This window comes from Pinus tabuliformis, chromosome 8 (genome assembly GCF_031772625.1).
Source record: "Pinus tabuliformis cultivar Carrire ecotype Pingquan chromosome 8, CPIR1, whole genome shotgun sequence".
Classification (NCBI taxonomy): Eukaryota; Viridiplantae; Streptophyta; class Pinopsida; order Pinales; family Pinaceae; genus Pinus; species Pinus tabuliformis.
In genome coordinates, this window is record NC_142294.1 from 1548741926 (window position 1) to 1548754669 (window position 12744).

At 33.5% G+C, this 12744-nt stretch overlaps 1 protein-coding gene across 1 annotated transcript in view; it reads left to right on the forward strand.

Annotated features, from left to right (window-relative positions):
• Window positions 1-7364: 7364 nt before the first annotated feature.
• LOC149241835 (homeotic protein knotted-1-like) overlaps window positions 7365-12744 on the forward strand; it is a 70113-nt gene continuing 64733 nt past the window's right edge. Inside the window, exons 1-3 of the mRNA XM_089374067.1 lie at window positions 7365-8564; window positions 8990-9103; window positions 9337-9472. Coding sequence (XP_089230193.1) covers window positions 7971-8564; window positions 8990-9103; window positions 9337-9472 — 844 coding nt within the window. The 5' untranslated portion in view covers window positions 7365-7970. The remainder of the gene's footprint in view (window positions 8565-8989; window positions 9104-9336; window positions 9473-12744) is intronic.

The window sequence follows — 12744 nt, forward strand, 5'->3', positions numbered from 1 at the left end:
CCCCTGACTTTCAAACATGAGAATAAAAATACTACACGAAAGAAGCCACTCCCAAACATGACTAATGCAAATAACAACATAGGACGAGGATGTATCCTCACCTCCCCTCTCCAAAATCGACAACCTCCCATTCTTGTAACCTAATCTGGGAAATTAATATACTCATGTCCCACCTCTTGGTACACCAATAGAGATATGAGCATTAACTATCGTTCGTCACGCACCCTAAGAATGACCCAAGTGTTCATTAAACTCTCCCTAAGATGCCTCCATTGTTATACTAATACAACTCATCAAGGAAAATATAATTATAAGTATTATTTTAAGGTTTTATATTATTTAAAATAAATTTAATTTATTATTATTATTATTTTTAACTATATAATGTTACAATTAGTATTTTATATTAATAAATGAAGTAAATAAAAAATTATTAAAAAATAATTAATAATTTAATTAAAAATTATTAATTTTATAATACAAACCAATAACTTGGCCATAAATATTAATAGATAAATAATTAACCATGTAATTATGGTAATATTTATTTTATTGTATATTTATCTTTTTTTTATATAAAAAAATACTAAAATAAAAAATATGCAACGATTATCAACCATAAAATCAATTATACATTATAAACAATGTTGATTATGTTTTTTTGCCCTGAAAGTCATGAAAATTACCATATTTTGAAAAAATCCGGCTGTGATTTTTGTAAATCCAAGTAAAAGTTGTCAAACTTCATAATTTTAGGTGCCTTAGAGGTTTTTGATGGTTCTTAATCCATTTCCACCATCAAAAACATGATTCAAACACTCTATCTATAAGATTTTTTGAAATTTTTTTGCCCAGATTCCGGCCACTTTTGGTCGTTCAGACAATACCTCTGCAACCCTAAATGACTTCATAAACAATAAAGATTATACATTATAAACAATAAAAATTACCTTAAATAAAAATGAAGAAAAAACTCTAACATTCCATGGATACACTTTATAATGGTGTTTAAATTATCTTAAACATTATAAATTACAATAACATGAATTTTACTCAGCAATCACCCTCTCCACCATAAATCTCATTCGAGATTATCATGCAAGAGTTTATACATTGTGCAAGCTTGTTGGGTGAATTCAAGCATCACCGTCTCTTTAGCTCCCCAATTATAAATCCTTTCCTCTTTTCTTTGTAAGGTTTAAATCAAAGTTCCTTCCATTTATTTCTTTTATTTAATTTTTAGTTTTACTGATTATATGGCAATAAGATTTTTTAGTCGAGTGGTAGTTTATTGAACTAAATTAGTGTGGGGCTTCTTCACATTATTAATTATATTTTTTATAATCGTTATTTTTTTGTTTACTAGGTAATGCGAATCTTGAGATGATTAACATATTTAACATGTGGTTTTAGTAGCTCTGACTTATGGGCATTTAAGTTGTCAAAATCTCAGGGATCACACTTGCTAGTGTGGGGATCTTTCATATTGTCAATCACATTTTTCATAACCACTATTTTTGTTTTTAATGCTAGGTAATGTGAGTCCTAAGATGATAGACACACCTAACCTGTGGCTTGAGTAGCTGCAACCTAGGGGCATATTAGCCATCAAAATCACCGAGGGATCACATCGGCCTTGTGCCACACCAGCCCTTGGCATGGTTGGATTTTTGCCTAGGGAGTTTGGAACCGACGGGAGTACCTTAACATAACACTCTCTAATCGTATGTTCTACATCCCGTGGGCTTTCATAGCCACTAATTTCATTTTAGTAATCCAAATATTTTGTTTTGCTAAATAAGTCTTACATTGATTTGAATTATCAACCATTTTATATTCTATTATAAATTGATTTTCAATCACTTTCATTACTAGAGTGGTTTTTCTAACCAGAGATCAAAACATGTAATCTAATTAAAATCCAGTAGAGATTTTTAAGAATCGTAAATTTAAGTTGTTTAATTTGCAAAGTTGAAATTCCCTGAAGGGTTTTTCAGGGTGTTGAGTCCATTTCTGCATTCAAAATGCATTTTAAACAACAACAAAAACATAGTCTTTCTAAAAATTGCATTGCTCGATTCCAAAATAAATCCATTTTGTCTATTAGTTAGACTATGCTAATATCAAAATAAGAAATACAAATTAAAACGTGCTTAGTTTAAAATTACAATAATAAATATGATAATAATTAATAATGAATTTGAGATAATTAATTTTTTTTTTAATTTTTAATTTGTATTTTTTTTAAACTAATATCATAAAGCAGTGATTAAACTTTTTAATTACTTATTAAAATTATTTATCTTAATCTTCATTTCATAAAAATTAAAAATTGCTTTTCAAAACAATTTTTTTTTCTCTTTTTTGCAAATTAAAGCGTTGTATTAGTAAAAAATCAGATATACATTATTTTTATGGATTGCTCTTTGAGGATTTAGACTTCCTCAAGATGAAAACAAGGTGGGATATCCCATACAACTCCAACCACCAAGAACCCGTACACAACTAGACTCCATGGTCGGCCTATAACCCATCGCTGAGCACCAAAAAAAAAAAGACCAGCCATACTGAAAACAATATAAACGCCATAACTGCAACAAAAGAAACCATCGCATAACAACTAGAACCGACGCTTACATAAACATAAACCAAGACCATCATAAAAATATTGACCTTGCTGATCGCACCAATGACAAACATAAGAACCACATGACCACACAATCGACCAAATTGTATCGCTAATAATTTTTGGAAGAGGAAATAGTCGTAGGAGCCCTCCACTTGACCCTGATGGACCCATCAACTATTTGTTGTCAAATTCACAAGCAATATAATCCTCCACATGTGCCATGTGGGAATCGATCCTATCTAGACATAATCTTTGATTTCTAAGCATCCTGTTGATGTCTTCCAAGATGATAAAGGCATTATACCACTCCACTTTCTTATCTTTAAGGACCAGACCCAACAAAGTTTTCATTTGCCATTGCAAAGCTATATAATTCAGGCATTGCTTCTTCTTGACCTTGGTGTGCCCAAGGTTAGGAAGCCATGTCCTCTAGGATTTTTGATTGAGAATGGGGTTGTCTCTCAACCCATGTTTAAGTCTCTAACTTGTGAATTTGTTTCCTTCTCTTTGGAGGAACAACATTGAAGTAGGTGGGAATTGAATTGTGAGTGAAGAGTCTCACCTCTCTCTGCCCTTGCAGAGCAGAGCCATCACCCCCTGTCTGCAACACATTCTTTGTCACAGTGGCATGCCCAAAGCATAAGGGGGACACCTAGAACACCCAATATGGATACGTTTACCTGCAAAAAAGTAGGAGAAAAAACCATACACACCCAATGTAGAAATAAGACTCAAATTGACTACATCATATCCGTAGCTCAAAATACAAGCCTCCAACTCAACAGGGGTAATGGTGTTGGCAGTAGAGGTTGTAGCGGCCTCAACAAAAGACCCACACCTCAACACCATGAAAAAAAAGCACAAAGTTGGGTAAAACAAAGAAGCCAAGAGCGAGATGAGCATTCATGATAACCAACCCCTAAGAGCTTGACCAACTAAACTATGAAATTCACAAAACGACACCCTAATTCATTAACCAAGACAATAACCACTTGCTCTAACAGTGACATAATCAAGGGTCCCTGTAATAGACTATGCATGTAGGCTAACAAGGCCCCCAACGCTTTTCTACAGATTGAGACAAGTGTTCAAAACACAAACACACTAACCTTGACAACACAGATCGAGACAACAAGCTATTGATAAACAAAATAGCCAGACAATAAAGAAAATTGACTTGAAATTTCAGGTACGAGAAGTAATTGACGTCTTCACTAGCCCACCAAGAAGCGAAGTACCAGATAAGCATGTGCAGATCCATTTGCCAAGGAAACTCCATTGTATCATCCAATTTGCATGCAAGCGAGAAAATTCACGTACCATAGCTCAATTCCGGACTCACTCTAGGACCCAAAGCGTTCCACTATCACAACCATAATAGAAAACAAGCCACATGACAAGCCACATGAGGTTGAGGACCAACTCTTGCCTCCACTCAAATTGCTACAAGCATATTCTAGAGCTTTCATGAGACACGAAATAAATAGCAATTGCTAAACGTAATTTTGCATGCAAACATATGAAGGGGCAAACCACGCCCCACCTTGCTTAAATGCACATCATGTCTAGAGTGAGAAACACTCTCTTCCAAACCCTTGTTTTACCTTTATTAACACCCCATTAAAATTTTAAAATAAAACTTAATATAAATAACAATTCATAATAATAATAATAATAAAATTAATAAATATGTATTTAGTTTTTAAAATAAGATAAATTTGAAAATAATATTTTTTTTTTTTTTAAAGTCGGTTTCTAAAAAAAATATCTCCATGATGCAACGTTAATCTTGGTCACTGGAGAGACTTTTGGACCCATCCCTTGACATGACAAATAAAAACGTACCTTTGAAAAAGTTGGGAAAGGACGATTCCGAAGGTGAATGGAGAGGAGTCGTTCAATCCTCTCATGAATTTATTTTTTTCATGTACAATGCCAATATCTTTCGATAAAGAAATCAGAGTTTTAATAATTAATTTTTTTAGAAGCTCATATTGTAAATGGATTGAAGTACTTATTTTTATACTCCCATGTTAAAGATTTTTATGGAAGGCAGAATAAAGAACCATTAAAAAAACATTATTGGGTAAATAATCTTCTTTTTATTCTTCAAAGGTCAAACAAATTTTAGCCATTAATTATTTAATCCTCTAAACGACAAAACATTTTCAATAACATTTTAACATAATTTAATACTAAAAATTTAGGATCTAATAACAATTATTAACATTCTTTTCTAATTCACACTACACATTTTAATATTCTAACTTCACAAAACTTTTTCAATCACATTTAACATAATTTAATACTAAAAATTTATAATTTAATAAAAATTATTAACATTCTTTTCTAACTCACATTACACATTTTAATATTCTAAATTCACATTTATCAATGGTTATAAAGTTTAAAAGTATTCACATTTATCAATTGTTATAAAATTTAAAAGAAACAAACAAATAGAGATAATGGTTTTTTATCATGAATATTTTTATTATTTTTATTTTTATAAAATATTTTATTAATAATTATACATAGAAAATTAAAATTGATTCTAAATTTTTTAAAAAAAAAATATGAAATTAATTAATTTAAATTATTTTCATAATGAATTATGATTGTTTAATATAGTGTATTAATTAGTTATTATATTTTATAGTTATTTTTCACAAATCACATCAGTACTATTTGATGACCTTTAGAAACTATCAATAAAATTCATTTTCAAAATTAAAAATCCCTAAAATAATATATATATATATATATATATGATTTTTTATTATTAATAATTATAATAATAATTTAAAATAAAATGTAATTTTATAATTATTTATAATTTATAATTAATGATGTAATTCATTATAATCATGTGATTTTTATGAAAAGACTTTGTTTAATTCATTATAGATCACAGAAGCTTGAATACATAAATTATTACCTTATACGGAAAGGCCACTGCTACTAAAGTTCATCACTTTGAATAGTCTGGCTTAAGAGTTTCCAAGTTGAAGACACATCTTGTTGGGTTTTCAAGTTGAAGATAGATTTGACTTTTTTAGAACGATGTAGTATATCGTTGTTACTTGAAATTATGTCTCTACATTGCTCTCTATTTAAGCCTTTGCTATAGCCTGCGTTGTCATCGGGTCTTCATGATGAACCACACTTGTTGACCAAAAAATTCTCTCATGTGATTTTTATCGAAAGACTTTGTTTAATTCATTATGGATCACAGAAGCTTGAATACAGAGATTTAAGATATATTATAAAAAATATTTTAATGTTTATTATTGATCAATATTTAGAAAATTAAAGTTTAAAAATGTAAAATAATTTTTTTTCACTAAAAATATTTAATTTCAGAAATTTTGAAAAGGATCTAGGAAGGAATTTCCTGCATGTTCCCTGAATAGCAAAAATTCAATTTTTTTGTATTGAATCATATTTTTGATGGTGAAAATAGATTCAATCCCATCAAAAAAATTTAAGACATTTAAAATTATGAATTTTAATAACTTTTACTTATATTTACAAAAATCTCCTGCTGAATATTTCAAAATATAACAAATATAACAAAAATTTCTATAAGTTTAAGGGAAAAAACATAATTTTTAGACTACGCCTTTGAGAACTGCAAATGGATTTGGACTGCCCTGCCCGTCACTTCACGGCTCCAGGCAACACGAATGGGCAGGTGGACGGAGGTGTGGCCGCGGGGTCAGCCGTCATTGTCATCGTCGGCGCCCGATATGGCATAGCACCGCCCCCGGCCGCTGGCTACGCTGTTAACCGTCATTCTCAACGTCGGCGCCGGACATGGCATAGCACCTTACCCCGCCGCGATCCACGTACGTGTGGCTGATCGCTTACAATCTGCTCTCCGCACGTGACTAACAGAGGCGATTTATTACTGGTTGAGGTGTGGGGCAAGGGTCAGGGGTGGAGTATGTCATTCACGAGCTCGTAGTTCGAGAAGGTAGAGAGAAAAGTATTCGGTTTGTAAGCGGTGGCGTGGGGAGCGAGGGGCTGTCGGTTTATTTCCTGTTGAGGCCACACCATGTTCCAAAAAAAGATCTCGAAAATCAAGACAGAGTGGAGGATGTTGAAGTGGAGTTGCGACTCGCAAGAACGAAGGGGGAAGAGGTTGGGCAATATTTATGAATATAGTCGTACAGAGGAGTCAGGTTAGGGAGATCCTGAGGGATTCCCTTGAATGCAAACAGTACTTTTTTGGTACTTTGAACAGATTAAACTATTCGCCGAGCCTATCGACCTCTGTTGTGTCAGGGTCGCCGGGTATGAGCAGAACAGAACAGAACAGCCCAGCCCAGCCCCCGGGGGATCGGGGATTTGGGTCTATGGAGAGCTGGTGGCGAAAGAAGAAGAAGGGATTTTAACATTTACTAAGTTAAAGAAGAAGAAGGGATTTTAAGGTTTACTAAGTTAAGGAAGAAGGAGGAGAAGTGATTTCAAAGTTTATTGAGTTAAAAGAAGAAGGTATTTTAATTTTTATTAACTTAACGAAAATAATATTTTAATGTTTACCCGGTTAAAGATAAGATAATTTAAAAAAGAGAAACTGTTTTTTCTCTGATTTTATATTCAACTTGTTTTCTTAGCCAACGTCACATTAACTAATTTGGCTATGTAATTTTTGCATTCAACCCTTTTCCTGACCATAAATTTAACACTTTCTTACACAACCCGACAAAAAATTCTCCTAATTTCTCAATATTCTCCTCACTACATAAATTACCCAAATTACCCTGAACTAGTTATCTGGATAACTGTCATACTTTTGAAAGCCTCACCTTCTAAAAATGAAATGGGAGTTGGGTATATACTTTGCTTCGCTGTTTTCTGGGTCGGAGACGCGGGTGCGGGTCACTGCAAGACAAGATGCTGCAAGTGGTGGTGGTGTGTGGGTTTTGTTGTACTGGGCTAGCATGATTTTGTTCGGAGGGTTGCACTGCAGCTGAACATTAAGACAGGCCACATGATTTTGAAAAGGAAAGGAAAAGACATAACGGCATCTCTGTTGGGATCCAGAATTGAGAAAGGGACGCTGGTCGGTTTCCACAACGAATGAATGAAGGCCTCCAGTGCATATGAGACTTTCTCTTCTATTTGTAGAGGATAAGTCGGGGATTGAAATATATGTTCGCCAACAGACTGACAAGAGGAAACTTAGAGTCTATGGACCGCCGATGAAATGGGAGAAGTACAAGGGTGTCGAAATTTAGTAGGTCGCCTGGCCAAAGAGCTGATGTCTAGGATTTTTTCCACCCAAATGCTGGCTGAATGCTGTGAAATAAATTAAAGGTTTTGAAGAAAGTGTTTCATGAATATGGAGCATCTGAATACAGCAGCTGCACAAGCCTCGTCTTCGCTTTATGGAGTTAACATGGCAGAATATGGAGATGCTGGCGTCAGCTCGATGATGGGGTTGATAACCCAACATGAGCCTGAGCAAAGCGAAAATATTATGTCCACGAGGATCCCAAGCTCGTTTTCATCATTCCACGGCCATGCGGATTGCCTTCTCTCAGCAGCAATGTTTCAGGGTTCTCAAGGAGATCATAAGCTCAATCCACAGCCTGGGATGAACCAGCAGCTAGTCTCTGAGCAGTCTATCATGTCAGATTCGTCCATGCCATCAGTTAAGACAAAAGTTTGCTCTGGTCTTCGTAATCAGTTTGAATTTCACAGGGAACAACCCGGAAATTGCTACACAGATCAGTCCTCAAATAGTCCGTTAAGCCCCATAGTCACATCGTTAGCCTCGCAGGCTCGAGGAGAAGCGCGGATGATACCGTCCTTGGATGCTAACAGTGGTCATTTCAATGTGGATAACGAGGAGAATGCAATAAAATCGAAAATCTTAGCGCACCCACAGTATCCGAGCTTGTTGGGAGCTTACATCGACTGTCAAAAGGTAAAAGCAACTCGCATTAAACAATCGAAACTTGTAGTACGTGTTGCACTGTTTGTGAAGTGTCAAAACCCTGGGATGTGTGCACGGGTATTGGATCCGAATCTAGATTTACTTCTTGTTTTTGCAGATGATGCTTGTAATTGTTGTTTCTTTTGTGTCAGATTTTTAAATGCCTTTGTCTGGAAAGTAACGCTAGTATCTACCATCACTGTTCCTGCCTGTGCAAGCTTCCGGAAAAACTTAGGGTTTTCTACTAAGAAAGCTGTTGTATGCAGGGAACATTTAGGATTTTTCCAGTTGCATAAATGTATGGGCATTTTTCTCTGTGAAATTTTCTTGGCACTAGGTTGTTCCGACTGCTGCCATGAAATGAATTTTAACCTTTTGGCCGCACCTGCGAATCTTGTTTTTCCTTGTGGATGCAGATTGGGGCTCCTCCAGAAGCTGTGGCCCGTTTGGATGCTCTTACACGCGAACACCAAGACCCACAACGTCGGACTGTGAGCATCGGAATGGACCCAGAACTCGATCAATTTATGGTAAATTTTTCCTATCATTTTCATTTCCTCTTCTTACTACTGATGCTTAAACAATTGATCAGACACGAGTTTCCAAACACATTACTTGTGACTATTCTCTTAGTCGAAGATTGTAAAGAGGGCATATAACTACCACTGCCTGATTCATTTAAAAAAGGTCAAATGGATTCGCTTCTGAAAATACTGGAAAGCTGAAAAAAAAAGTTCATGATGATGCATTCTTTCTTTACCAGGAGGCTTACTGCGAGATATTGACTAAGTACCATGAAGAGCTTGCCAAACCTTTCAAAGAAGCAATGCTGTTTTTGAAGAAGATTGAAACCCAGTTCAACTCCCTGGGAAAAGGAACGATAAGAATTTCTTCTCCAGGTAATACTCGCTTGCTTTATAAGTTGTGCTTCATAAACATTTTTTACTTATTTTTTCTCCTATTGCTCCAAATAATTCTGCTTCATATCAACTCCACTATGTAAATTCACGTTATTCGGGACATAAAACTTGAAGGAAATCAATGGGCTTCGAGAAAATCCAGTGAAAACCGAACTTGCTGTAAATTGCGTTAAGTACAGTTCTAGACTGCCAAATGTAGATTATTAAATGTTGAGGACAAAAATCTCAGGGCCATGGACGATATCGAGGGATGGAATTTAAATGAAATTATTTTTTCTTATTATTTTTGGTGTCGTATATGCCACTATAATGGCAAGACCTCAAATCATTATGGATATCATTAAGCCATGAAAGTCTTAAGGGGGCTTACAGGAAACCGCTGGGGGGTTACTGTTACTATTCATCACCACTTTAAATATAAACCCAGTACTAAATATCCAGGTCGAAGGGGCTTACAGGAAACCGCTGGGAGGTTAGTGTTCTTATTCATCGCTATTTTAAATATAAGCACAGTACTAAATATTCACGGCCTACATTAAACATTATTATTTGGTGTCAATTAATGGAGATATAGTTGATAGCTTTCATTAGTGAGTGGCACTTATGGTTGTAGTACGTACAGCTAGTTGTAGATTGCTACATATAGTCTAAGATGGCATTTAGTCTTAGGCATATGACTTGTTGTAATGCCCAGGCTTGTTATGCCGAGAATGGAAAATTATATGAAGAATACTAATGCGACCCCTTAAAAGGTTATGGTATACCTTAGATTTATAATATTACATATTACACAATGAGAAGGAAGATTGCGCCTTACATTTGTTATATAATGCAAGACCAAAGGACCCAAAATACAGTGATAGGTAAGCTTTGGAACGTTCATTTTTCTTGAGATGGATTTATCCGAGGAAGATATATAACGCCCCAAGTTAGCACCCTAAACATCATCATACTAAAATGAAAGATTAACGATCCTAAAAGCAAGCAAATACCGTAAGTCTATACATGAAATCTTCCCATTTACTTTTTATCAAATTTCATGCTTCTACACATTTATTTGTATCCATTTCCCATGGCGCCACAATCAAGGAAAAATATGTCAAGACCAAACACTTTACTTTTGCGTAATTATATTCGATGAATTTTGTGGCACAGTTATTTTGAACCATTAAATGTGTTATACTAACTAAAAAACCTATATAATCAACCAGAAGTGATATTTGCCATCTCAACGAAAAATTGAACAAAAAAAAATTGAAGGGATTCCTTTATGTTGGGCCATTAGTATGTGTGCATATAAAGATTTTATGTGAATTTTACATCTATATGACAAATAAAGCCTTCTATTGGTGTTTATTTTTCTTGAGGTTTAGGGTATGAGGATTTTTGACAAGAAATATATCCATGACTACTCATTGGGGTTGCAAAAATAAGTGGTTCTTAATAGTGTTTCATTGTGATTTATTAAATCCTTAATATTTTTATTGTATTCAAAAATAGCATATATATTTGTAGCTAAGGATGACACTCTTGTACCTCTAAAGGTTGAATTAAGATACTTATACAAAACTCGAGAATTAAGTGCATTCACGTATAGTACTAAACTGCAGCAGATTGTAAGTAGTAGCATGCCATTTGGCATAGGAAATATCCGTGGAAGCTTAGGCTATGCTTTCAAGGGGTTGAGACAAAGATATTGATTATACAACAAAGAGAGGGGTCCTTTGTTCTCTATATGATTAATAAACTCAATGATAAACTTTATTCTCTATATGATTAATAAACTCAATGATAAGTTTGTTTTGGGATATAAGTCCAATTATTTTTTATATATAACATGACATGATAATGATGAAGGGGATGGTATCCCTAGGTGGTTTAGGGAGGGTTTTCAAGTTAATTTAAGATTAAACGACAAGGCTATTGGGATTATTCACCTTTATGGAGTGTATTTTCCATGTGTGGCATGTCACAACAATAATGCGCATATGTAGGAACAAATTCGTAAGTTGTTTCATATTTTGGATAGTTGACAATTGTGTCCTTTGCACACCTCTGAAGATATTTCCTTAGAAGGGATTATTCACCTTTTTGGAGTGTATTTTCCATGTGTGGCATGTTACAACAATAATGCACATGTAGGAACAAATTCGTAAGTTGTTTCATATTTTGGATAGTCGACAATTGTGTCCTTTGCACACCTCTAAAGATATTTCCTTAGAAGGGTTGTTTTTTTTTATATGTTTTGAATGTTTGCCAATGAGGTATGAATTACATCAAATAAATATATTAAGAACTTTATAAGAAGTATATATTTTATTTAGTAATGCGTTTAAAGAAGTAAGATCCAAATCGGAAGGCTCATATTACTTGAATAATTTCAATTAGGAAGTTTACATGTAATTTAATAGCCCACAAGAGTAATATGAAACTTTATAAGATAACTAAATTTTGCATATGCATAAGAGGTTTGGGAATAGTATAATGAGGATTATTTATAATGCTTTCAATTGGAAAAGCAACATAAATACAAAAATAGGTGTGACAAATCGAAGTGAAAACAATTTTTATCAATCGTATATCTTTTTGAACAAAGTTGAGACTTCCCAGTAAAGATATTCATACACGAAATGTGAAAAGCATTCTGGTTTTGTTGTAATCAGATTTGTATTTTACAGGAAAATATAAGTATTCGACGTGTTATTGGAATTGTCTTAGGTGTGAGCACATAAATTTTAGGAAAATCACTTGTGTTATTTTGCAGAAGCCTCACACAATACACTAAAGATCACAAGATTAATAATAATGCTGAGCATGTTATATTAGAGATGGGAAATATTATCGATTAGTTATATATGTATATGTTTATTTTTTAATTAGTTTGTTAATAGTTATATATGTATATGTTTATTTTTTAATTAGTTTGTTAATAATAGAATTTTCATATTAGTTTGAATTTTTATAATTAGATAAAAAACTTATTATTATTATAATTTTACAAAAAATTAATTTCTTATTTAATCTGAAAGTAAAAGTGAAGTTATTAGTATAAGGTCAGTCCGCAATTATACTTACTTAAAAAATGATACTCACTAATTTTTTAGACTAAAAACCGTTACCACACTATTTATCAAAACATTAAATCTAATCCTATAATAGTAAAGATTTAAAATTGGGTAAAAAAGACGGTAGGAGTTTCGTCCAAACACCAAAAAATAACCCAAGTGATTTTATAAAGTAAAATTATATAT